This window comes from Tyto alba, unplaced genomic scaffold, assembly GCF_018691265.1.
Source record: "Tyto alba isolate M040663 unplaced genomic scaffold, T.alba_DEE_v4.0 Super-Scaffold_33, whole genome shotgun sequence".
Lineage (NCBI taxonomy): Eukaryota > Metazoa > Chordata > Aves > Strigiformes > Tytonidae > Tyto > Tyto alba.
Window position 1 is genome coordinate 7,502,832 of NW_024881308.1, and position 23,196 is coordinate 7,526,027.

Consider the following 23,196-nt stretch of genomic DNA (forward strand, 5'->3'; position numbering starts at 1 on the left):
CATAGATTTTCACTAAGAATATGGAGTTGCTGAATGGAATGTCCTCTAGTTTTATTTATATTAGAAAAAATTTAAATATTTGCGGCTTCTCTTCGCATAAACCAGTTAGTTTATTACAATTTGTATCTTAAAAATCTGTGTGACTTATCCTCCTTTCTGAAAACTAAGACATTGTATGTAGTAATTTAACATATACAATTAAAAAAAAAAAATCAGACCATCTTCATGATTCATTGAAAAGGACTGGTTTGATTTAAGTCTTCATAATTGGCTTATTCTGGGGAATGCTAAGAGCCAATTTATGCCTTTTCCCTGGTGAATTTTTCAAACAAAAAATCAGCTCAGACAAGTGCTTCCAAGCATTCAAGATACCATGAGTACATATACTTAGTATAGGAAAACGTTGATGATTTCAGGGGACCAAAGAAGCATTAAAAATGTTTTTATGCAAATAATATGATTTTTTTAAAATAGTTTGGATATGTTTTAAATTAGTATTCTATAATTATGCTTTGTGGGTTTGGGTTTTTTTGGTGTGTGTGGTCAACTGTTTCAGCTAAACAAATACATAAACTAAATCTGAAGTATCTAATTGTTTATATTCTGGGGCACCTATTTAGACAAAACCCTCCCAGGTGCCATGTCCTAGTGAGTATGTCTTTTATCCACACCTACTGAGAATGTGGGCATGAAGGAATATTGCTTGAGTTGGAGAAGGAAACCAGTGCATTGAAAGACAAAACCAGAAGAAAGTGGTATAATAGATATTATTACATTAGTAGCTATCCAGTTTGTGTGAGGGTGAGGGGAGTAAGACCAGGGAAGAAATTATCAAGCTTTCTGCTTACTGTGCTTAGTACTTCTCTATGTCCTTTTGACTTGAATACTCTTTAGGAAATTCTGTGCTTTTGTTTGGAAGGCTTGTACATATATTGTTGCAATGGATGGATTAATAATTACTAGAACTTGTTTTACTTGTCACATGCAAAAATCAGTACCTTTTTAACAGTCCATCCATGGTTTTCACTGAGAAATGAACAGATCCAATGACTGAAAAGAATATATTACATGTGTAACTTATTAATAAGGACAAATGTTTTTTTCGTGTGCTTACTGATGAGCAAAAAGGTCTTTGTTATTTTTTTTGTTTTCTTGTTTCCCCTTTTTGATAAGTGAGAAAAATTTTGGAAAATTTAGGATTATATCTGAGAAGATAAATAGTAATGCAGAATCTAGTACTTGTATTTACAAATAATCATGCAAGTTTGGAACTTTTTCTCTAAATATTGCTGCCTTTGGTTCCACTCGACCGGTGGGATTAGAAACATCAGTATATAGTGGTTCATAACTGCTACAACCAATGGAATTAAGAAATGTCTTGCTTAAAAGACTTTGAGCTATTTCTTATGTCATCTTGGTTTTTATCAAGTTTGCTTTAAATCTAAATTTTGGAGGGCTCTGGACAGATTTGCTTCTATTCAACTTTAACATTCTCTATTTCATACAAATGTACACCTTTCTAAATTATTTGGCAAGAGCTAGGGTTTTGTTTTTCCAAATAACTTTTGGAAAATTGTATTGGACAGAACAGAAAGTGGCTTTGTGTCATTTGTTTTCAATAGCGAAATGGAGTGTAGAATAAAAAGCTTTTATTTTATAAAATGTTAAATGAAAATGACACATTGTTCCCATACAGTGGAGTAGCATGGATAGTTTAATTTAGAAATTAAAATTAGTCGCTGGTGCTGATGACATCAGACTAGCAAGCATTTAAATATTACTATATGCATAGGAATTATTGTTCATTAAGTACCTGGCTTTGAAATTTGGCAGTCCCAAGAAATTACCTCTATCAATTACATAGACTAGGAACAGAAAAATTTTAGAAAAATCTAGTTGTTTATCACTGGATAGAATATATATTCAGCTTTTATTCATCCTTGTAAGCAATAAATCTGCCATAGCTTCTTGCATTTTAAGCAAATACTTGCATACAAATTTCATTAAAAAGTACATAATAGTATGTATTGATAGCTGAAGTTCATAATACAGTCCCAATGTTCGTTATCCTTCTATGCAGTAGGTTTGCTTCCCACTTTTTGAGCTTGTACATGTAACTTTGAAGAAAAGTAGCAGAACAGTTGTCAGACTACTCATGGAAGTGGATGCTGTCATATCTATTTCTGTTATTCTGAGTAGGAATAATTTTCTATGGCAGAAGATTATTATTCCAGTGTTTTGGGTAATTTATACTTGTCTAAAGTGTAACATAATTTCTGATGTTTGCCTGGTTTTATGTAGTAACTGAGCTAATCACTGAGCCAAATTAAGCTAGCATTTAGATTTACTTAATTATGCAAATAATAGAAAAGATTTCACTGCGTAATTATTTTCTTTAAAAAATGCTTCACTTAGGTGGATAATTTTGTGCAGTATAGCTAGCAGAGGAGCCTTTCTAGGCAGCATTATAGGTTCATGAGCCAGAAATAACGCTATTGCCTATTAGCTCAGAAAATAAGTTTACGAAAATGGCTGTGGTAAACTTTTTTGCCTTTAGTAGTAAAAATGAATAGAAGTTTTAACTTTTGAAATCTCTGGTTTGGAGCTGTCCTTTGAAATAATGAACTTCAGGAAAACTCCCCCAAACCCCCAAAATAGATTTCTTTTTGGAAAAACTTTATCCCATTAGAAATTATAAACTCATATTCAATGAATAAATATAACACCTGGTGTTTTTTAACTAGTGATTTCTTCCATTATTAACTCACTGAATAATAGCTTCTTTTGCTAATATTTCCTGTAGCAGGAAAATTAGTTTGACTCTTAATTTCTTCTGTAAGTCCATCTGTATTGGGAAGCAGTTTCTGTAATTTCCTTAGCTAAACAGTTACAGAGTTGTTCTAGGCATTACATGCCATCCCAGCTTGTAATGATACTCTTAGGGAAAGGAAAATACACATGCAGGAGCTCTGCAGCTTCAGGTCTGAATAAACTACCACACTTCGGTGTAATAGTACAGAAACAGCCTACATGAATTACATAATTTTTCCTTCCTTCTCCAAACTTCTATATTTAGACACTGAAAGGTTTTCTTATATAGAACAGGGATTGTATTCTTTGATGTGTGTCATGTTTCTGAGACAAAAGGCAATAATTACTGTTTTTCTGTTTAATCATATTGCGAGTTACCTGTCAGTGCAGGTAGATGTTAAACCAGAAATAACATTTCCATTCTAAATCATTTAATGCAACCTTGTTACCTGAAAAATCACATTCTGGTGAAATGTCAGACTTGGCTCAAATTTTCAAATATTTAATGTATTTTAAATCTTTTCTCCTCTTAAATAGAATTTAGCCTTGGCTTTTGACATCTTTGCTGCGCCCACACCCTTCCTGAGCTATCCTTAAGTCTTATGTTTTAAGCTCTTCCTTTCTCTTTCCGCAGTAGCTCTTAACCCTGCAGCTCTGTACTCTGCCTGTGAATGCAGTTACAGGGGGAGAAGCACCAGTCCTGGAGTGTGTGCGTGTGTCACCTACAGAATGACTCTCAGGATTCAGCTTTAGCTGTGAGATCTGTAGGCATAAGACGTTATGAGTCACAGGTTCTGCTGAGTGTCAGCTTCAGATAATCAAGTGCTTTTTGCATTATCATAGCCTGTTTCTATAATCCATTTCTGAAACCGCTTACTTGTTCAGATGAGTAGTTTTTCATTCAGCTGTTTAATTGAAAATATTGTCCTTGCAGTTGTTCAGTGCTACACTGTCATCTAGTGGCATAACAGTATATTTTTCTTGAACTTCACATAAGATGGGCCGCTATAGATGTATTTGAGAGGTTTTTGCCCCGGAGGAATACATGATTAAATAAAAGTCTTCAAGCTTGCTCTACCATCGCGATGTATATTGGGTTTTGTCTTACTCATCCTGGTTTTGTATCAAATATTTAGATGTAAACCCAGCTTCTTCTCTGTGCAGTCCATGACCATAGTTAGGGAGTTTAGGCATCTTTTGTCATTGTTTATTTCAAATGCCAGATTATGTTCTACTCTTGTTTTTAATTTTATTGTGATGTGCAAAGTATGTTATCCTTCCTTTCCTAATGCCTGTCAATTGGAATGAGGGTTGGTTATGAATGCAATTTTATGTTAGTCATTGTAATATTAAGGAAGACTAGGGAAAATGTGGGCCCTCTCCAGAAGGCAACAGGAGGAGACCTGGTTACTCGGGATATGGAGAAGGCTGAGGTACTCAGTGGCTTCTTTTGCCTCAGTCTTCACTGGCCAGGGCTCCATCTATACCGCCTAAAGTGCAGAAGGCAAAGGCAGGGACTGGGAGAAGGAAGAACTACCGACTGGTTCAGACACTCACAAGCTGAGAGAGTTGAGGATTTTCAGCCTGGAGAAGAGAAGGCTCCAGAGAGACCTTAGGGTGGCCTCCCAGTGCTTAGAGGGGGTGCAGGAAAGGTGGGGGAGGGACTCTTGATCAGGGATTGCAGTGATAGGACAAGGAATAATGTTTTAAACTGAAAGAAAGCAGATTTAGATCGGATATAAGGAAGAAATTATTTACTGTGAATATGGTGAAGCACTGGAACGGGTTACCCAGAGCAGCTGTGGCTGCCCCCTCCCTGGAAGGGTTCGAGGCCAGGTTGGACGGGGCTGGGAGCACCCTGGGCTGGGGGAAGGGGGCCCTGCCCGTGGCGGGGTTTTGGAACTGCGTGAACTTTAAGGTCCCGTCCGACCTAAACCATTCTACAGTTCTATGATTTGCTTAGCTGCACAGAGAACTTCTGCTTTAAAGAGATGCTATTTTACTTCTGAGCTTTGTACATGTGCCAGAGTAATCTAGTGTCTGTTCTTCAGTGCAGCCAGCAGTCCTCTGTCCTGTCTAGCTTTCAAATGTTTGTACTGCTGTAAGAATGTACTTTCAAATTCTCCACCCATAGCTAACATCCTGCAGTAATAGTATCAGATATTGCAAGCAACTCCCATGCTGCTTCATGCAAATATCATCTTCTGTGTCTTTGCCCTTTCAGTTCAGGTTTAGAAAGAACTTACAGCAGTGTCATTTTTTTAACACAAAAAGCCTCTGAGCAAAAAACTATCAAGGTTAGTACATCAGAAATAATACACACACTTCTCATTTTTTCTTTAGTTGTCTTGTCCAAGAAGCACTTAGCTGACTAGGTGCCTTTCTAAGGGGTTGGTTTGCTGTGAGGGTACACTGCTGACTTTTGTTTAACTAACTCCTTGTTCACCAGGGTGCCCAGATCCAGTTCTGCAGAGCTGCTTCGAGTCAGTTGGCTGCCGGCCTGATACCTTAACATAAACTTAATTTAGATGAAAGCATGTCTATTGGTTCCTTGTCCCTGTGATATGTGATCAACAGCTCCCAGCGATTTAGTCATCCTAAGCAATTTTAAAAAAATAAATGTAGTAATACTGGGTTTTGCTTATTGAGATCCTTAAAGAAATTTTTTTTTCCCACAAAGATTTATTAGTGACAGGGCTATATGTTATGGCAAAGTTTGTCTCCAACTAGTAAGTATAACTGTCTTACTTAAATATTATAAATACAGCAACTGTTGTTGCTGTATGGGGCAAAGAAATGCAGTCTGAACTAGATTCCAGTAAATTAAATTCACAATTAACTTGGAAATTTCTATAAAAAGGATAACATAATGGTAAACTTCTAACTGCCCAGATGTGTCTGGTTGTCATTGTGATACAAAAAACTAAATACAAATTATTAGTTAATATTAGAGTTCTAATTATGTTCTAAAATAGTCTGGCTAGATAAATAGCATAGATTCATTAAAAAGTTGTCTCCCTCAACATGTCATTGGTTGTAGTGTAGCAGGATCTGATAAAGGTGTCTTTTCTTGTCTGTAACTGTGTTCCTTTTTCCTCTTGAGAGTGAGCGGAGATGAGTGTCATGGATACATAATGTGTCAGGCTTGTTTAATACAACTAGACTTTAACAAAAGCAACCTATTATTTTATTAGGTTATGGCCCAGTCTTTGTTGCAGAAGCAGTAGAATTGAAACAGTTCTGAAGTCTTTGCTTGCCTTGTCCTCAAAGTTTTAGAAAACCGTGTTCATTTTAGGTTTAACAAGGTATGAAGTTAAGACTATAGTAACCTGTTGAGTTAGAGATGGTAATAGTAATCCATATAGCCAGATGTGAAACTCTCATTTAAGCCCACTGATTTACTCCTAAGGATGACAGTTATTTGTGGCTGCAGTGGTTAGATAACATTAAGAGAAAAAAAGAGCGTACGGAAAAGGAAATTTTACTCAATGTTTCTGTATTTTCACTGTTCTGGTCACCCATCATTCATTGCCTTAGAGTATCTCTTGCCTTTTAGCTTTTATCCTTAGTATTGAACTGTGTTTTGGCATAACATTAATTTACCACTTTCTTTTCAAGTTATCTAAATACACATTAAAACACTGAGAATCTTTTTATTTTCAGATAAATTGGAGCTATACAGCAGTCCCAGTACTATGGTGCAAAATTTTAAACATTTCTGAATCAAATAAAATGCATTTTTTAAATTTATTTTTACTTACCATTGATACAAAGCTTTAAACCTATGTTTTGGCAAAATACAAAATAGATTGTAAAAAATGATAACCAAATACTATTTTTTTTTTAATAGCAAAAAGGTATATGCATTTCCAGTAAAAATACTCACTTGTAAATCTGATAAAAATAAAACTTATCTGGATAAGGTCTCTGTGTTTTGAATTATTATTTGAGAGGTTAATTCACAATTCTTATTTTATTGCTTTTAGTTACTGATGCATGGTCAAGATGAGTGGATTAGGAGAAAACTCCTTGGATAGCTTGACCAATGAGTCAAGGAAGCGCAAGCCATTGCCCTGTGATACACCAGGTGCAAGGTAGGTTTATATAGACCTTTCTCTTTTTTTAAAAAACTAGTTATAAAAACTTTTTTTCAACTTTTCATTGCAATTAAGAATAAATTGTAACTAATCATTTTGTTCTGTTGAAAAATTCTCTAGGCTAGTTTCTGTTGTGAAGATACACTACTATTATGTATAGATATGCCAAAACTGATGAACTGTGCTCCATAATTAGACTCTTGTGGAAATCTTAATAGAGTAAACATATAAGGAATCACTGTTTCAAGCTGTGATTGCAAGGCAAAAGAAGAAAAACTTGTTTCACAGAAATTTCAAAGGCAGCATCTTATATCCGGTAATTGGTTTGACAGGCCTCAATTCATGTTGCTATGGTCAGCACAGAATACTGCAATAGGTTGAGCATTTTTTTTTTTTTTTACTTCCATCTCTCCAGACTAGTTCTTCTCAAGTTCATCTCAAATTTTGGCATTCTATGCTGTCTTCCTGCCCCTCACTCAACTCTGCCAGAGGTCGTTATCTGAGGGACTCTGTTTTCTGTCCCCCTACTACCTCATTGCTTTCTACCACATGTTAAGTGTTCTGTGTTATCCTTTCATGTTCTTGTTCCCACAGAGTATTAGCTTCACCAAAATACCAGAGAACATGTGTACTCATATTTCTCCCTTCCATATATGTCCCCAGTGTCCCATGCTAATTACCTCCATCATACAACAGATTGTATATGAGATCCTCAGATTCTCCCACCATATCCCGTGTCTCTTTATAAGTGTCCTGCATTCCAGTTTCTCTTTCTCTTTCTTCAGTGTCTGCCTGTCCATTCAAGAATTCTGTTTTTCAGTTTGAAACCCTTCATTAGCTTTCGTTATCTTTCAAGGCCCTGCTTTGTCATGTATTTGTTTTCTCCAGTATTGGTCCATGCATACTTTCTGAACTCTTTCACCTGATTTCTTCTCAAAGAATATTCATTCTCTTTTGATTCCTTCACTGTGTCCATTCTTACCCTTTTCCTTTCTCCTGAGTCCTTTTTCTACTCTTGGTATACTCAGTGTATGACACTATTCTCTCTGTGGATTTAGGCTGTAGGTAGTGTCTTTACTAAGCACCTTAATCTATGTAGGAAAAGGAATTTCAGAGAGAAACTTTATGTAGCAACATTAGGTTGTCTGACATTCTGCTTTTCTTGGATGTTGAGATGACATTTTTGCCCTGATGCCTAGAAATTTCTGAGGTATATCATCTTCTGTAGTCAACCTGTTACAAGCAAACCAAAGGGATTTCATAGAAGGTTAAAATTCTATTTCGTCTTTCTAATAAATGATAAACAAATCTAAAGTAACTTTTCAGGTTAAAATATGCTTTCTGTACGAGTTTGACAATTTTATACCAGGCTATTTTAATTAAATACAATGATAGAGTAATCACAGAAGGATTTTTTTTTTTTTATTTTGTTTAATGACTTTGTTATATCCTCTTAAGATAAATTTATACTTAAAATTCTTAAAAAAAAACCCACAAAACCCAAACCAAACAACAATGTAACAAAACATACACCTTTCAGATTTATATTTGCTGTAAGAATGACTACTACCTACTACTTAGGTTTAATAGGTAGGTGTTACAGGAAGTACATTAAAGTTCAGAGAGTGAGCACAGCTTTTGTATATGATGGTATGTAAGTATATGAAATTATGTTTTTGGTTCCTAGTCTGACCTGCAGTGGTGAGAAGCGTCGGCGTGAGCAGGAAAGCAAATACATTGAAGAACTGGCTGAACTGATATCTGCTAATCTGAGTGACATTGACAATTTCAATGTCAAACCAGACAAATGTGCTATTTTAAAAGAAACTGTGAGACAGATTCGACAGATAAAAGAGCAAGGTACAGTTCCCTGCTAAGCCAAAATAAAGAATTTAATGTTCTTGTGATTTCTTCTTCAAAGCAGTCGCTACTTGGGAAATTTAGTAGTGTTTTTCACAGCAACATGTAACTGAGAAAGTCATCAGACTTTGACTTGAAGCAAGCCTTTAATTTCTCCTAAATAATTTCCTGTTTAAAAGTAAGCAAGTATTTGCCATCACTTTTTATTGTGAATCAGGGCTTTGAAACTTTGTTTGGCCTTTCTTACCAGTTTCCTGAGAATACTAGGAAAGCTTAATCTAGTCCATAGAGAAGCTAAAAGCAGAGGGTACTGTACCATCTGCTGGTACAATATACCAAATACGGGTATGAAGAATACATACCGTTGTCTTTCACTTCAAGGGAGTTTAATACTTTGAAATTAATTTCTTAAAAAATACCCGGTTTCTTATGAGGCATACCTCCAATCAGATATACTCATTTTTATTGCTGATTTTTCCTATTATGTTTTAGTGAACATTGTTATTTGTTTTCTTGTGCTGTTTAAGACATGCTTCCTAAATGGTTAAGTATTGGACTCCAGTATATTTAAAATACATTTAGCTTGAGGACAAATAATAAAATAGTGGAGTTGGCTGTACTCAGGATGCAGTCAGGTCAACAAAGGAGAAAATAGCAGTGCATCAAATCTTGGTAATTTTTGTCAGCTAGTGTAAACCTAAGTGGTATAATATTTTTTTAATGGACAGGAATATGTAAAACTTGTTTTTCAAATTTATATTGAGGGATATATATATAATTTTATTTTTTTAAAACACTACACTGCCCCCATCTCTACCACCCAATGACTATAGCCTGCCAAGTGTATGTATCTCGTTTGCCAGCAAGATATTAAAAAATCGAGTGCGCTATGGTGTATATTTTACCTGTCATGGTAAATTGCCACATCTTTTGAAGACATGTTAAAACAGTTCTAAAAATACATCTTAACTTCTGGTTTTTAAGGTTTTTCTAGTGTAATTTAGTGTATTTTAATGTATTAAATCTCTTTCATTATAGTGTTGAGTGTGTGCTAATTTTTCCCATGGATGTTGTACTCCTCTTGTGGTCTGCTTAGTCAGCCAGCAAGTACCACAGAACAAAGTTTACAGTTTGTTTTCTGTAATTCTGCTGCCTGGCATGGATTCCCATTTTACCTTCCCCAGCAATCAATTTATTTAGGATATTTTGTTTCTTAAAATACGGTTTTTATGCATGCATATACACATATGTATAAATACACATATATTAACATGAGCCAAAGCCTTTTTGTAGAAGAATGGTGCTGGCATCTGAAGACTGGGACCAATGATGATGAGATGGTCAAAGTAAAACCACATGGAAGACATATGTACACTGAGTGTGTTTAATGGCAATTGAAAGATTCATCACGCATTCATCAGACAAGTGATCCCAAAAGCAGCAGAAGAAATATTGTTCGCAAAACAAGTTGATCTTGTTAACTTTAACTGTCAAGTCAATTTATGTGAGCAAAGAGTTTGTCGTTATGTAGCTGTGACATTTTTTTCTAGTCTTAAGTAACCAACAATATATGAGACCTCCTCTCTCACTCATGCTTTTTTTTTTTGCCTTTATTCACACACTTCCTGATATCTGGCTTGTAATATTAAAATGTGGTCGTCATGTGAAATGTTGCTTTTCTGAAATGTATCTTTTGGGTTTCAGGAAAAGCAGTTTCTAATGATGATGATGTTCAGAAAGCTGATGTATCTTCTACGGGTCAAGGAGTTATTGATAAGGATTCATTGGGACCTCTTTTATTACAGGCAAGTACAAATTAGGCCCTAGTAAATCCCTATGGAAACAAATACTTAAGGCATGTGAAAATATTACAATAAAGCCTGCATTCTTATAGTAATAAATAGTATGCCAGAACTGTACAGAACTATATTTTAAAGGGTCAGGAATAAAATGTCATGTTTTCTTAATTTTTTTCTTAGTTTTTTTTTTGTAAAAGAAAAGGGAAGAATAGCATTTGGCTGCTTCTTATTCTTGTGCTTTACTTTTGTCTTGGTTTCAGCCTGGCTGGCAGCCAACCACCCTGCAGCCGCTCACCCAACCTCGCCCCCACCCTGGGAATGAGGGAGGGAATTGGAGGGGTAAAGGGAGACTCACAGGTTGAGATAGAACAGTTTAATAGCGGTAATAAAATTAAAGCAATGACAGCAATAGGAAATATAAACGGGCAATGCAGAGTGCAACTGCTCACCGCCTGCTGACCAATCCCCAGCCTGTTCTCAGCTGGCCATTGAAATACCAAGATCCCGCAGTCGCAATCCCGGAAGCAAGAGAGAGCCCCCCCTGCCCAACCACCCCTCCTCTATATAGTGAGCATGACATTACATGATGTGGAATATTTCATTGGCCAGTTTGGGCCTGGTGCTCTGGCCATGCTCCTTCCCTGCTTCCTGTGCCCTTGCGCTCGGGCAGGACATGGGGAGTCGGAGGGTCCTTGAAGTCTCAGCAGCAGCTGAAAACATCAGTGTGCTATCAGCATTGTTTTCTTGCCAAACCCAATGCTGAATCTAAAACACAGCACTATTCTAGTTACCAAAAAGGAACATTAACTCTGTTCCAGCCCAAACCAGGACAACTTTCTCCAGCAGTCATTAGCAACTTACTGCTCCAGCAGTGCTTAGTAGCGTGAAGCCTATTTTGCCTTTTTTAGGGGGTAGGGATTAAAATAAATGGATGAGGTTTTGCAAAGGCTAGAGGTTTGTGATGTGTATTGGGGCTTGTATCTCTGAATTGTGAAGCATTTTAAACAAATGTTGCTATCAAGTAAAATAGCCTAAGAATAATTGTAAAAAAACTTTACATAGCAGATAACTTTTCTTTATGCCTAGAAAACCAATCCCATATTTACAAGTCAATTAAAAAGCATTTTGAAAACATAATTGTTTTACATAGATACTGATTTTTTCTTTCAGTTAAGAAAATACAGTATTTTAAGCTATGGGTAGATCCTCTTATCTTGTCACTGGTGGAAATGTCTTCATGTCTTAGCACTTGTTTCTACTGAATGTTGTCTTGTTTCAATTTGTCAGCTATTAAAATAATGTTACAAATTCATTATCTTGTGTTCAAATAAAGCCAGAATGAAACAAGAAGGCTGGTTATCACTGTGAAAGAGCTCAATGGAATAACAAATGAACAGATTAATAGACACAGTTTTCCTCAGAGAATAATTTAAAACTTTATATCTACCCTTGAAAATAAATGCATGTATTGTGACTCGACATTTATTACCCATATACTTTTTAAACTAAATTATGTTTAGAATTAGGTGGTGTGTCTGATGATATGTTGTCATGTTAATACTTAGGCATTGGACGGTTTCCTGTTTGTTGTAAATCGAGATGGGAACATAGTATTTGTGTCAGAAAATGTCACACAATATCTCCAATATAAACAAGAAGACTTGGTTAATACAAGTGTCTATGGTATCTTGCATGAAGAGGACCGGAAGGACTTTCTTAAAAACTTACCTAAATCTTCAGGTAATAACAGTTGACTTACTACACTGTTACCGGGTGATTTGAAACCAATCAGAGAGGAAAAAAACAACTTGTAATGGATAACCTTTTAAAATAAATTACTTATGCAAAAAATATTTGACTACAAAAATATGTTAATCTTGAAAAATATCACTGTGTTCTTACTAAAGCATACCAGCAGAAATAAATGTGCTGGAAATTCACACTGCAGTTTGTTTACCTGTAACTTAGAACAAGTATACTAAAGGAACATGTTTCCTAATGCCACAAGACTAGTGGTGGGAACTGCTTGGTTTTTTAAATATGTGAATAACTTTTCAGCTGTCTTTCAAGTGATTGAAAGTGTCACATAAGGAAAATATGATTTTTACTTGGTTCTTAATAGTACTATTTTATACTAAGGTATAAAACTAATGGTATATTGAGAAAGCATCTTGAAATACTCTTTAATCTAGGAACAAGGTATCTAAGTTAAAAAAAAACAGTTATGAATTTATTTTATCTGAAAGTCGTAATAAATTCTTACTGTGTTATTTTAAGTTAATGGAGTTTCTTGGACCAATGAAACACCTAGACAGAAGAGTCATACATTCAATTGCCGGATGATGGTGAAAACCTCTCATGATCTTTTGGAAGATGTAGGCAGTCACCCGGATATACGTCAAAGATATGAAACAATGCAGTGCTTTGCTTTATCTCAACCAAGAGCTATGATTGAAGAGGGGGAAGGTAGGAAATTTTGTGCAGTTACTGTGCACAAAAGAAATCTCTGAGTAAAGCTTTTTCGTGTTTGGTATGTGTTACAAAATCTGTAGCTTCTGCAATCTTTTTTTAAGTAGGAACATAATGCAAAAACTTCAGTTCTTATTGTCTATGCTTCCGTTTTAACAACGAAAGACACTTCAGCTATTTTATTAGATGCTTTAATAGAATAAACCAGGAGAGAAATGAAAAGAATTAACTTTCCTTTTTAAATACAGATTTGCAGTCCTGTATGATTTGTGTGGCACGTCGTATCACAACTGCAGAAAGGGTATTTCCAACAAATCCAGAGAGCTTTATTACAAGACATGATCTTTCAGGTGAGAAATGTAACTAAGAAGGTGGTATGAAGGTATCTTTTTTTTGTCCATGTGCTCGTTTTAAATAAATCAAGCATGTAAATAAATTGTATATCTGTAGTGACTAGCAGAATTCATACTGAGAATTCCCAACTGGTTTTTGCAATATACTGTTGGCAGTGGGTTTATAACAACTGTGGGACACATTGTCTGTCTCTGTGCTAATATGCTATTGTTGGGCAGCTTGGTATAAAGCACTACTTGTGTTTTAACTTGGCAGCACTTCAAATGATTGTCATTGTGCTTTTCTTGACACATAAGAAGTATTTCAAAACAAAACTGAAGCTAATGAAAGTTGTTTAGATTGCTTGTATTTTTATACAGTATGTCAGCTAATGTTTAAGTCGTTTATGCTGTTTAAATTGAAATACTTTATGGGGCTTTTTCTGATGCCAATTAGTGTTTATGATGTTAATTTGTGAGCAGTATTGGTCAGTATTTCTAAAATTTCACTGTGTATGCATCCTTTGGGTGCCTGTAACCAGAGACTGAAGTTACTGCCTTCTAAAGCTCTGGCATTAACCTGCGGGTCCTTAACTTCCTCTTGTTCAGTTATCTAAATCCCTTTGAGTATTGATATTTTATCGAGCAGCATCATATTCTCATATTGCAGATAATTCATAAATGTAGCTTCTGCACTCAAAATTTGGTGTTAGGCTGATGAGCAATTAAAGTGGTGATATTGGAGCCTTTTGAAATGTACCATACTTATACAAAAGTATTAGCACAGTAATAAAGAACGTATTTTCTTTCCTGTTATAGGCAAACTTGTCAACATCGATACAAACTCGTTACGGTCTTCCATGAGGCCTGGCTTTGAAGATATAATTCGTCGGTGTATTCAGAGGTTCTTATGCCATAATGATGGACAGTCATGGTCAAACAAACGCCACTATCATGAAGGTAAATATCTGCTTGCAATGTTTGGTCGTACTGCTTTTCCTAATGGCTGCATTTTTTCCTGAAAAACAAAAATGCTAAATTCTGCTTGTGGTTTTTTTTTTTTTTCTTTCCATATTATTTGATACTGTTAATTGCTGTGAGTCATATTTACAACCTGAAGGAGGATGACCTCTTGAGAAAGAGGATTTCTGATGGAAGTTATTTTGTTTTTCTAATGCGTCTGTTTTAATAATTTTCATGGAAAATATCAGATACGTGATCTGGGAGCCTGAAGTAAGCTGTTGTTCCACAGATGGATATAGCAATGACAGTGACAGCTATATTTCTGTAATAACATGTAATCCTTCATTAACATTATCTTGTTACTTTTGTTTAACATTAGTTTGACTTTTTATTTTAATTAATTCTTTCTTTTGTTAAAGAATAGCTCACTAAAGGTGGTAACAGTTGTGTTGATGCCTTTTACTTAATTCAATACACAAGGGTTCAAAATATATTCAGTGTTCCAGCGTTACGTATTTTGTAATGCGAATTTGATTACCTTGATAGATAAAGTGAAGTACAGCCACTGTCTTCAGTAAGAAAGATGACATTTTCTAAGTTTTCTGAACTCCTGTCTTTTTGAAGGATTCACAAAGTAATTTCAGTAGAGGGGATATTAAATAAGGAGAAACTCATACTGGCAGAAAATGGAGTTTCTATTCCATTGGAATTTCTTCTACTTAATTGATTAAATGAATTGTAAATCCACAAGAAATTTGGAGCTCAAATTAAAAGCAGTATTTTCAAAATTTTTTGATTGGAATAAAACTTTTAAACTTTTAGACTTGAAAATACTTCCTCTGAAGGCTTCTAAGTTTCATTTATATTCCATGCTCATTACCTATATATTTTAGTGCAATTAATATTTAAGTGTTGATTAGTCCTTCTCCCCAAGAAGCAGCCATGGAAACCTACTAGCCTAGCCTTGGAAGTCTGATAATGAGTGTAGAACTTTGCCAGCTCTGCACGGTGAGCAAAAATACCGCAGCATCAAAATAATCTTGTTTGCTTTTATTTTTGCTCTACTAATTTAGGAGAAACTGTGGAATACTTCCTTTTTCGAAGTATCTATCCTGGGTATGTTGGTGGGTTTTTTTTTGTGTTTGTTTGGTTTTTTTTTTTTTGTTGTTGTTAAACCTACAGCAAATGAAGGGTATTGTTAAAAGTCTATAAAGTGCATGTTAATAATTCTTGGGGTTTTAAATATGAACTATATTTGTGTATTTCCTTTACAGCTTATACACAAGGTCATGCTGAAACACCATTGTATCGGTTTTCTTTAGCGGATGGTACTATAGTGACGGCACAAACAAAGAGCAAACTATTTCGAAATCCTGTAACCAATGACCGCCATGGATTTGTTTCTACCCACTTTCTTCAAAGGTGAAAATCAGTGGTATCTGTCATTTAAGTGTCATAGCTTTTAAAAATATATCTGGCCTTGAAGATTTTGGAAAAAAATAGTATACTGAAATATTTTATCTGATTAAAACTCAGAGGAGGAGCAGCTTGGGAAGCAGTTGCATAGCATGCAAATAAATGTGTCAGCCTAACACTGACCCTCCCAACTTAACTGTGTGGCAGAAAGATGGTCACAGTCAAAGAGAGGTTTTTCCCCAGTACCTGCGTTGAGCCTGTATTACACATACGTTGTTCTTTTGGGTTAATGTTTAGAATGATGAAACATTGAGAACCGAAGTGCTTAGTTACATGCTTTATCTTACTCTTTTTCATTGTAGACAAATTGAAAAGAAGCAAAACCCCCTCAAATGCATCATTGATGACTCAAAGTGAAATGTATCTTAAGTAGCACTTCCTGTGACCTGTTCTTGTTGACTGTAAGAATAATTGAAATGCCACTCTGGAGGGAATCAGTCTGCTTCTGGCATTAAGGTTCCTCCAGATGCTGAAAAATGAGTAGCAGAGATTTTTCATGGCCTCACTAGTGGGCACAGCAGAATTGGTGTCGTGTTGGCTCAGGAAGGGAGTAAAAGGAGGGAGATGTTTAAACTGACAAATTTGGCTAATGACTATTGATGAAAGCCTTCTGAAGGGCTGATACTGTCTGTACTTAGAACTCAGATCACCTGAAGGACCAAGCACTTCCGTGATGAGTAAATGCGTGGCATGGCTTAGTTCTGCTTTCGCGGAAGCTTGAATTCTCTTGTAAAATTATTTAATACTGTCATTCTGTCTTTGTAGCACTTGATTCCAAATAAGGTTTTAATTTGTTTTCTTGGGATTTCTGGGGATGTTGTTGAACTTACAGAGAACAAAATGGATATCGGCCAAATCCTAATTCAGTTGGGCAAAACATCAGAACACCTGTGGCTGGAAACACAAATTCTGTTGGTGGTCTTATGAACATGTCACCTGGTCAAGGCATGGCAATGCAGAACAGGAACTATGGTATGGGAGATCCCAATGCAGCGGGTCAGCTCAGCAGCACTCGGTATGGAGGCCCTGGTAATATGGGGCCAGTGAACTCTGGACCTGGAATGCAGTCCTCTGCTTACCAGAGCAACAGTTACGGGTTAAATATAAGTAGCCCACCACATGGTAGTCCTGGTTTAACTTCCAACCAGCAGAATCTAATGATATCTCCTAGGAATCGAGGGAGTCCAAAAATGACTTCACACCAGTTTTCTCCAGTTACAGGTACTTTATTTTTGCTATAAGCTCTTTTTTTTTTTTTTCTTCTTTGAAGCTATCTTTTCTCACTTCTATCTGAATTCCAATTTTCATCCTTTTTAACATTCCTATATGACCTTATATGCACTACTTAAATGTAATATACCTAATTTCATAGTAAAAATTTATTTTAAAATAATTAACTCAGTGTGGCAGTCATACCTAATCCAAAGGAGAAGTAGATACAGACAGTACTGTAGTCTAAGAAGTTTGATCTCTGTCATGTGATACAGGTATGCACTCTCCAATGGGATCTGCCAGCAACGCCGGCAACAGCACTTTCTCTAGCAGTTCTCTGAGTGCTCTTCAAGCCATTAGCGAGGGTGTTGGAACTTCCCTTTTATCAACACTTTCTTCACCGGGTCCAAAATTGGATAATTCCCCAAACATGGGCATAGCTCAGCAGAGTAAAACGAGTACCCAGGACTCCAAAAGCCCTTCTGGTTTGTATTGTGAACAAAACCAAGTAGAAAGTTCCATCTGCCAGTCAAACAGCAGGGATCTCCTTAGTGAAAAAGATAGTAAAGAGGGAAATCTGGAGCCATCTGAAAATCAGAGAGGACCATCTGAAAGCAAAGGGCATAAAAAACTGCTTCAGCTACTCACATGCTCCTCAGATGAAAGAGGACATTCTACAGCATCAAACTCCCCTTTGGACTCAAATTGTAAAGAATCTTCTACCAATGTTACCAGTCCTTCGGGAGTTTCCTCATCAACATCTGGAGGGGTATCTTCTTCCTCAAACATGCATGGGTCGCTCCTGCAAGAGAAGCATAGGATTTTACATAAATTGCTGCAGAATGGTAATTCTCCTGCAGAGGTAGCCAAGATCACAGCTGAAGCTACTGGTAAAGACACGTATCACGATGCGACTAATACAGCCCCCTGTGGGGAAGGCACTGTCAAACAGGAACAACTGAGCCCAAAGAAGAAGGAAAACAACGCTTTACTAAGATACCTGTTAGATAAAGATGATGTTAAGGACCCGCTTTCCAAGGAGTTGAAGCCTAAAGTAGAAAGTGTGGATAATAAAATGGGACAATGCAGTAGTTCTGCAATTCCTACTTCTAGTCAAGAAAAAGAGATGAAAATAAAAACAGAACCAGCGGAGGAGGTACAGTACAATGTAAAACTATGGTAGTGACCAAAACACTGTTTTCTTACTACAGTGAATGGCTAAATATAGAACTCTTTTTAGTATGCACGGTGCTGTACTGAAGTCCTGGACTAATGTTATCTTTAAGTCATGGTATGATTAAGGTAGCATATATTTTCAAATTATTCCTTAAAATCAGATTTTTAACGTGCTATTTCTCATAGCACATGTTTATTTTTACAGTTTACTAAGAAATGGAGCCATAGCTGCCTCTGTAATTAGTTTGCAATACAATAGCAAAAGGTAAAACGTGATTTCTTTTTGAAAATATAAGCAATACACAGAAATGTATAATACTTAAAAAATAGCTGTAGATTGATTTTAGTTCGTTCATTGTTTTTACCATTCTTTTTTTTTTCCTTAAATGAGGGAAAACGTTGTTCCAAATGCATATATATTCAGCATTCAAATAAATACACGTATATTTATTTGTTTCAGTGTTTTCTGGAGTTGAAATTCCAAGAAATATCATGATATAGCAAACTATAACACCATGGAACAGCTGTCCTGACAGCAGCAGTATACTTGTTAGGGACAGATGTTCTTAAAATTCTAAAGTATAGATAATATTTGTTTTGTATTTAGTTCCTAAGTTGCATTTGGAACCTCTTCAAAGTAAATAATACTGGTCAGTATGGCAGAATTTACTGAAAACACGTTGATACCTCAGAACTTGTATTTCCCAAGTCAGTAATAACTATGTAAATAAAAAATGACTGCACAATTTTTATATTAGCTAGTGGCTGACTATAAATGAAACACCTTATAACTTTTTTTTTTAATACCACTTATGGAAAAGTCACTAGCAACTGTGTAATAGTACCCAGTGCATAGTTTCAGTACTTGCTTCTGAGATCTAATTAAGCTTGTTTTGTAAAGATATGAATCTTTTATATATGCAATTCTTTTTCTGTTAAAACTTCATCTGATTTAAAGACAAATTTTTAAAGAAGGTTGGGGCTCCAAAAATCTGTGGTTTGTACCCCCGAAAAATCTGTGGGTACTTTTCATGTGTTGTTCTGTTTACCAGTGATAAAATTCGGCTTTTAATGTATGACAAATGCATTATTCATCCCTGAATATTATACATTCTTGATGTTTGCTCTCATTAGTGTTTTTATCTTTATAATTTGTGATGACTGAAATGTTTATATTCAAAGGTGCTATTTGTTTTATTTATGTATACTTCCACTTTCCCCTAATTATCAAAATTAGCCAAGTAGATCACTCTAAGAATATATAGCTAAATGATATCTGAAGTTCTTTGGAAACTGAGAGATAGCCCAAGATGCTGTCAGTGTACTAAAACATTTGTCTCCCAGTTATATCTTTTAAGATTAGTGAGAACCTAAATAAAAGTTGAAGGATAGCCATATGATAGTAAATAACCTTGGTATTTTACTGCATCTTTTTTAGATGAGTGGAGACTTGGATAATTTGGACGCAATTTTAGGTGACCTGACTAGTTCAGAGTTTTACAGTAATGCTATGCCTGCAAATGGAAATAACCTTGGAACAAAGCAAGCATTATTCCAAGGAAATGCCCTATTGGGTAAGGAATTTAATCTAATATCACTTAGGTTTTAAAATTATGGCTTTCTTCCTACCTGATATAAACATAACGCATCCTCAAATCCCTAGAGAATACTTTCTTGATCTCCTATATCTTCAAGGACAATTGTAATGCAAAATGTCTAATTATTCTTTCACAGGCTATTATGTTCACTATTAGCTGTCTTGACAGCACCCATCTACTATATACACAATGAAAAATGTTAAATTCTGTTCCTTATTTTATAGTTTCTTCTGGATTTGTTTAACATAGTTTTCTTAGAGACAAGACATCAGGAAAAATGTTTTGTGAGTTGTAAATCAAAATTGACAAGTTTTATTCCATACAGATGACTAGGGAGATAATACAGGATTGGTGGCAAGCTTTTGTCTTCCCAATTAATCTATGCAAAAACATCTTGTGGCCTGCAAATTCTAACCAGTACCCCTCCTCCACATTGAAAGGAATGCCCTTCCTTGGTAGGAAGCTGAGTAGGAGGGAAGGATAACCTTGCTAATAGACCAGTGTCATTGCAGTTGTCACTTCCTTTTATAATGTCTGTCATCTCCTGATTATACAGGGCAACAGATTGCTGAGGTAACCTAAGGAGGTGAATCATGGATAATGAAAAATGTAAGAACAGATACAAGAACACGTAAAGCCCCTGACACTATTGACTGTGGAGCACAGTGGTTTCTGGGTTAATTACCCCGCGTAGGACACTGTGCTCAGGAACACGCTGCATCTGGACTCAACCTGTTCCAGACAGAACCATTTGGCTTGTTTCTATCTCCATGTCAGAGTTATCCAGAGGCTGGGCAGTCCACTCATATATATCAAGGAGTCTGTAATACTAATGTGTTTCAAAATGTTAAAAACATTTTTCTTCACAGAACTTAAATGAATCTTTTTATGTTGAGGGCCAAATGGAACTGCATTTGTCTTTTCCTGTGAAAGGTCCTGACAATGTACTCAAACAGTGATTTATGTAGTGAGAACATAAAGACAACAACTATTCCTGGCTTGTTTAAGGTCAAATATATATGCCCATAAATAGTTCAGACACAAGTTGTTAGTGGTACTTTCTATTTAAAACATCCAGTTGCATGTATCTTAATTCTTTAACAGGTATGAGGAGTCCCCAGTCTGTGCAGACTACCCGTCCACCTTTCAACAGAGCCATGTCTTTAGACAGCCCCGTGGGCTCAAGTGCTCCAGTGAGGAATGTCAATGCGTTCCCCATGTTACAAAAGCAAAATCTGATGGGTGGAAGTCCAAGAATGATTGAAAACCAGGAAAATTTTGGAGCAAATCTGGGTTTGTTGACTGTGTACAAATAGATCTCTTTGTAAAGAAAGAAGCTTTTATGTAAAAAATGTAGCAAGATTATAATATGAATTTTGTTTAGAAGAAACTTTCATGTTAAAAAGTATTACTTTTACCATCAGTAAATACTTTTAAATTATTACCCTTAGCTAAACTTATAAGAAAGAATCTGTTTACTATCTGTTATTACCAGTACTTTACTTCTGTTTAGTAGTTAAATGATTTTTTACTATTTTGAGTTTTGAATTTAACATATGCTTTTGATACGTAGAAGCAAGAATAGGTCATGATGGCAGTCAGTCATTAGTATTTTTAAATATATTTAGATTGATATAGTTGTTTGATTTAGAAGTCGGCATGGTAAGCTTTGGATGCTTTTGTAGGAGTTCAGAGGATTGCTCTGTCATTGGCAGGCGTCCCTGTTGGTAAAAACACCAAAACCTCATAAAGATAATTCTAAAACCAAAATACGTAATGTATTCTACATGCAAAATTATTGTATTTTCTGCTCTTCATTATAGCAAGTGCTCCCAACAGGAACGTAGCGATGAATCAGCATCAGTCGGGAGACTGGGCTTTGCCAAACTCGAAGGTGAGCAGGTTGGAACCTACAAGTTCTGCTTCGATGTTGAGACCAGGCCCCGAGTTCAGCGCGTCCCTCCCCAGAGCCCCGGTGGGTGGCTCCCTGGCTGGGCTGCCCATGCGCTCCAACAGCATACCTGGTACCAGGCCAGTGCTGCAGCAGCAGATGATTCACATGAGTAAGTTCTTTACTTTTTATTGTCCTGCTTAGCACGATCTCACTAGTTTCTTAGTGAGCATTCATCATCAGAATCTTTTTGGTTTTGGTAGAATACTAGCTTTTCATCCAAAGGCTTGTTGAGGTAAAGACTTTACTGTTACCTAACTTGGACATTTGGTGACCTTTTGGTGATCTTTTTGTTTTCCTCTGCTGATATCTGTGTCTTTCATACACAGATAATTCATGCTGAGTCTCCAGATTTTGGGGGGACAATTTCTGTGTATTTTTTTAGTGCAGTATTTATCTGCTAAATTCCAGGAAGTAAATGCCATCGATGATTAGATTTGCAGATTCTAGTAATCTGAATAATTTAATTCATTGTACTCAATTTTTTTTTTTCTGTTAACTTCCTGGCAATTAGGGGGTTTTTTAAAGCTTTTTCTTAATTATTTCAAAATTCTTCTCACATGGAGTATCCACATTTCATATAAAACCACATTGCAAATACAGGTTCTCTTTTAAGTATTCATGTTTGCTTGGGAGAAAATAAGCTGCATGTCTAAAACATGAAGAGAGTCTTAAAGCCTTTGGTGTTTTTCCTGTTCTGTATCTGTAACAAAGGTTTAGCCTAGAGCTGAAATTGTCCTGTCTAATGTGATAATGCTGGCATGCCCAAACAGGGCCAAAATAGACATTGGCAGTGGCATTCCTTTTTTCCTTTTTTATCATGGAAAGCAACAAGGGCTGTTACCAGTTCTCTTAGACAGACTTACTGTTTCAATGTGACATGTGGGTATATGACTAAATCAGGAAGAAATTTCTGCAGTCCTGAGTCAGAACTCCTCAGCTTAGCTTCCTAGAAATTGTGATTGCTAGGTGATTCCTACAAATATTGGGAAATACTGGGATGACACACTCTCTCCTATGTAGTGCTGTATGTCTCTGAATAGGTGGAAGCCAGGCTGTATTCCCAAAGAGCAAAATGTTGTTGTGTACCTTCTGTTTCTTTGGATTTTCACCCTGTTTTGGAATTTAATATGCCAAATGTTGTTGATGTCCCTATGACGATGTGTATTTGCTAGTACCCTGGTTTCACTGTCCAGAAAACTTCTTTTTGGATGTAAAGTTGCTTTATCCATCAACTTCCAATTTTAGGGGCTTAAGGATTAGAAATAACAATTCTGCTCTAACGGGGTAACAGCTTTAGATCACAGTCATATTTACATCTGTGGTCTACTATATTTCTGAAATTTTCTTGAGTGTGAGTTTATATATACACTTTAAAACATTCTAAAGGAAAGCTTGTGAAGCCGCTTGACAGTTTGTGTGACTGTATGATCACAATGCTTTATGTGAGTG

General features: G+C 35.9%; 1 protein-coding gene across 3 annotated transcripts in view; it reads left to right on the top strand.

Moving 5' to 3' along the window:
* Positions 1-23,196, top strand: part of NCOA3 (nuclear receptor coactivator 3) — an 86,684-nt gene that overhangs the window by 54,239 nt on the left and 9,249 nt on the right. For all 3 annotated transcript variants that reach the window (XM_033003685.2, XM_033003686.2, XM_033003687.2), the window contains exons 4-16: positions 6,798-6,905; positions 8,596-8,768; positions 10,473-10,573; positions 12,133-12,307; positions 12,845-13,033; positions 13,285-13,386; positions 14,188-14,328; positions 15,606-15,753; positions 16,640-17,028; positions 17,295-18,175; positions 19,634-19,769; positions 20,898-21,086; positions 21,617-21,856. In XM_033003685.2, coding sequence (XP_032859576.1) covers positions 6,808-6,905; positions 8,596-8,768; positions 10,473-10,573; positions 12,133-12,307; positions 12,845-13,033; positions 13,285-13,386; positions 14,188-14,328; positions 15,606-15,753; positions 16,640-17,028; positions 17,295-18,175; positions 19,634-19,769; positions 20,898-21,086; positions 21,617-21,856 — 2,962 coding nt within the window. In that variant the 5' untranslated portion in view covers positions 6,798-6,807. The remainder of the gene's footprint in view (positions 1-6,797; positions 6,906-8,595; positions 8,769-10,472; positions 10,574-12,132; positions 12,308-12,844; positions 13,034-13,284; positions 13,387-14,187; positions 14,329-15,605; positions 15,754-16,639; positions 17,029-17,294; positions 18,176-19,633; positions 19,770-20,897; positions 21,087-21,616; positions 21,857-23,196) is intronic.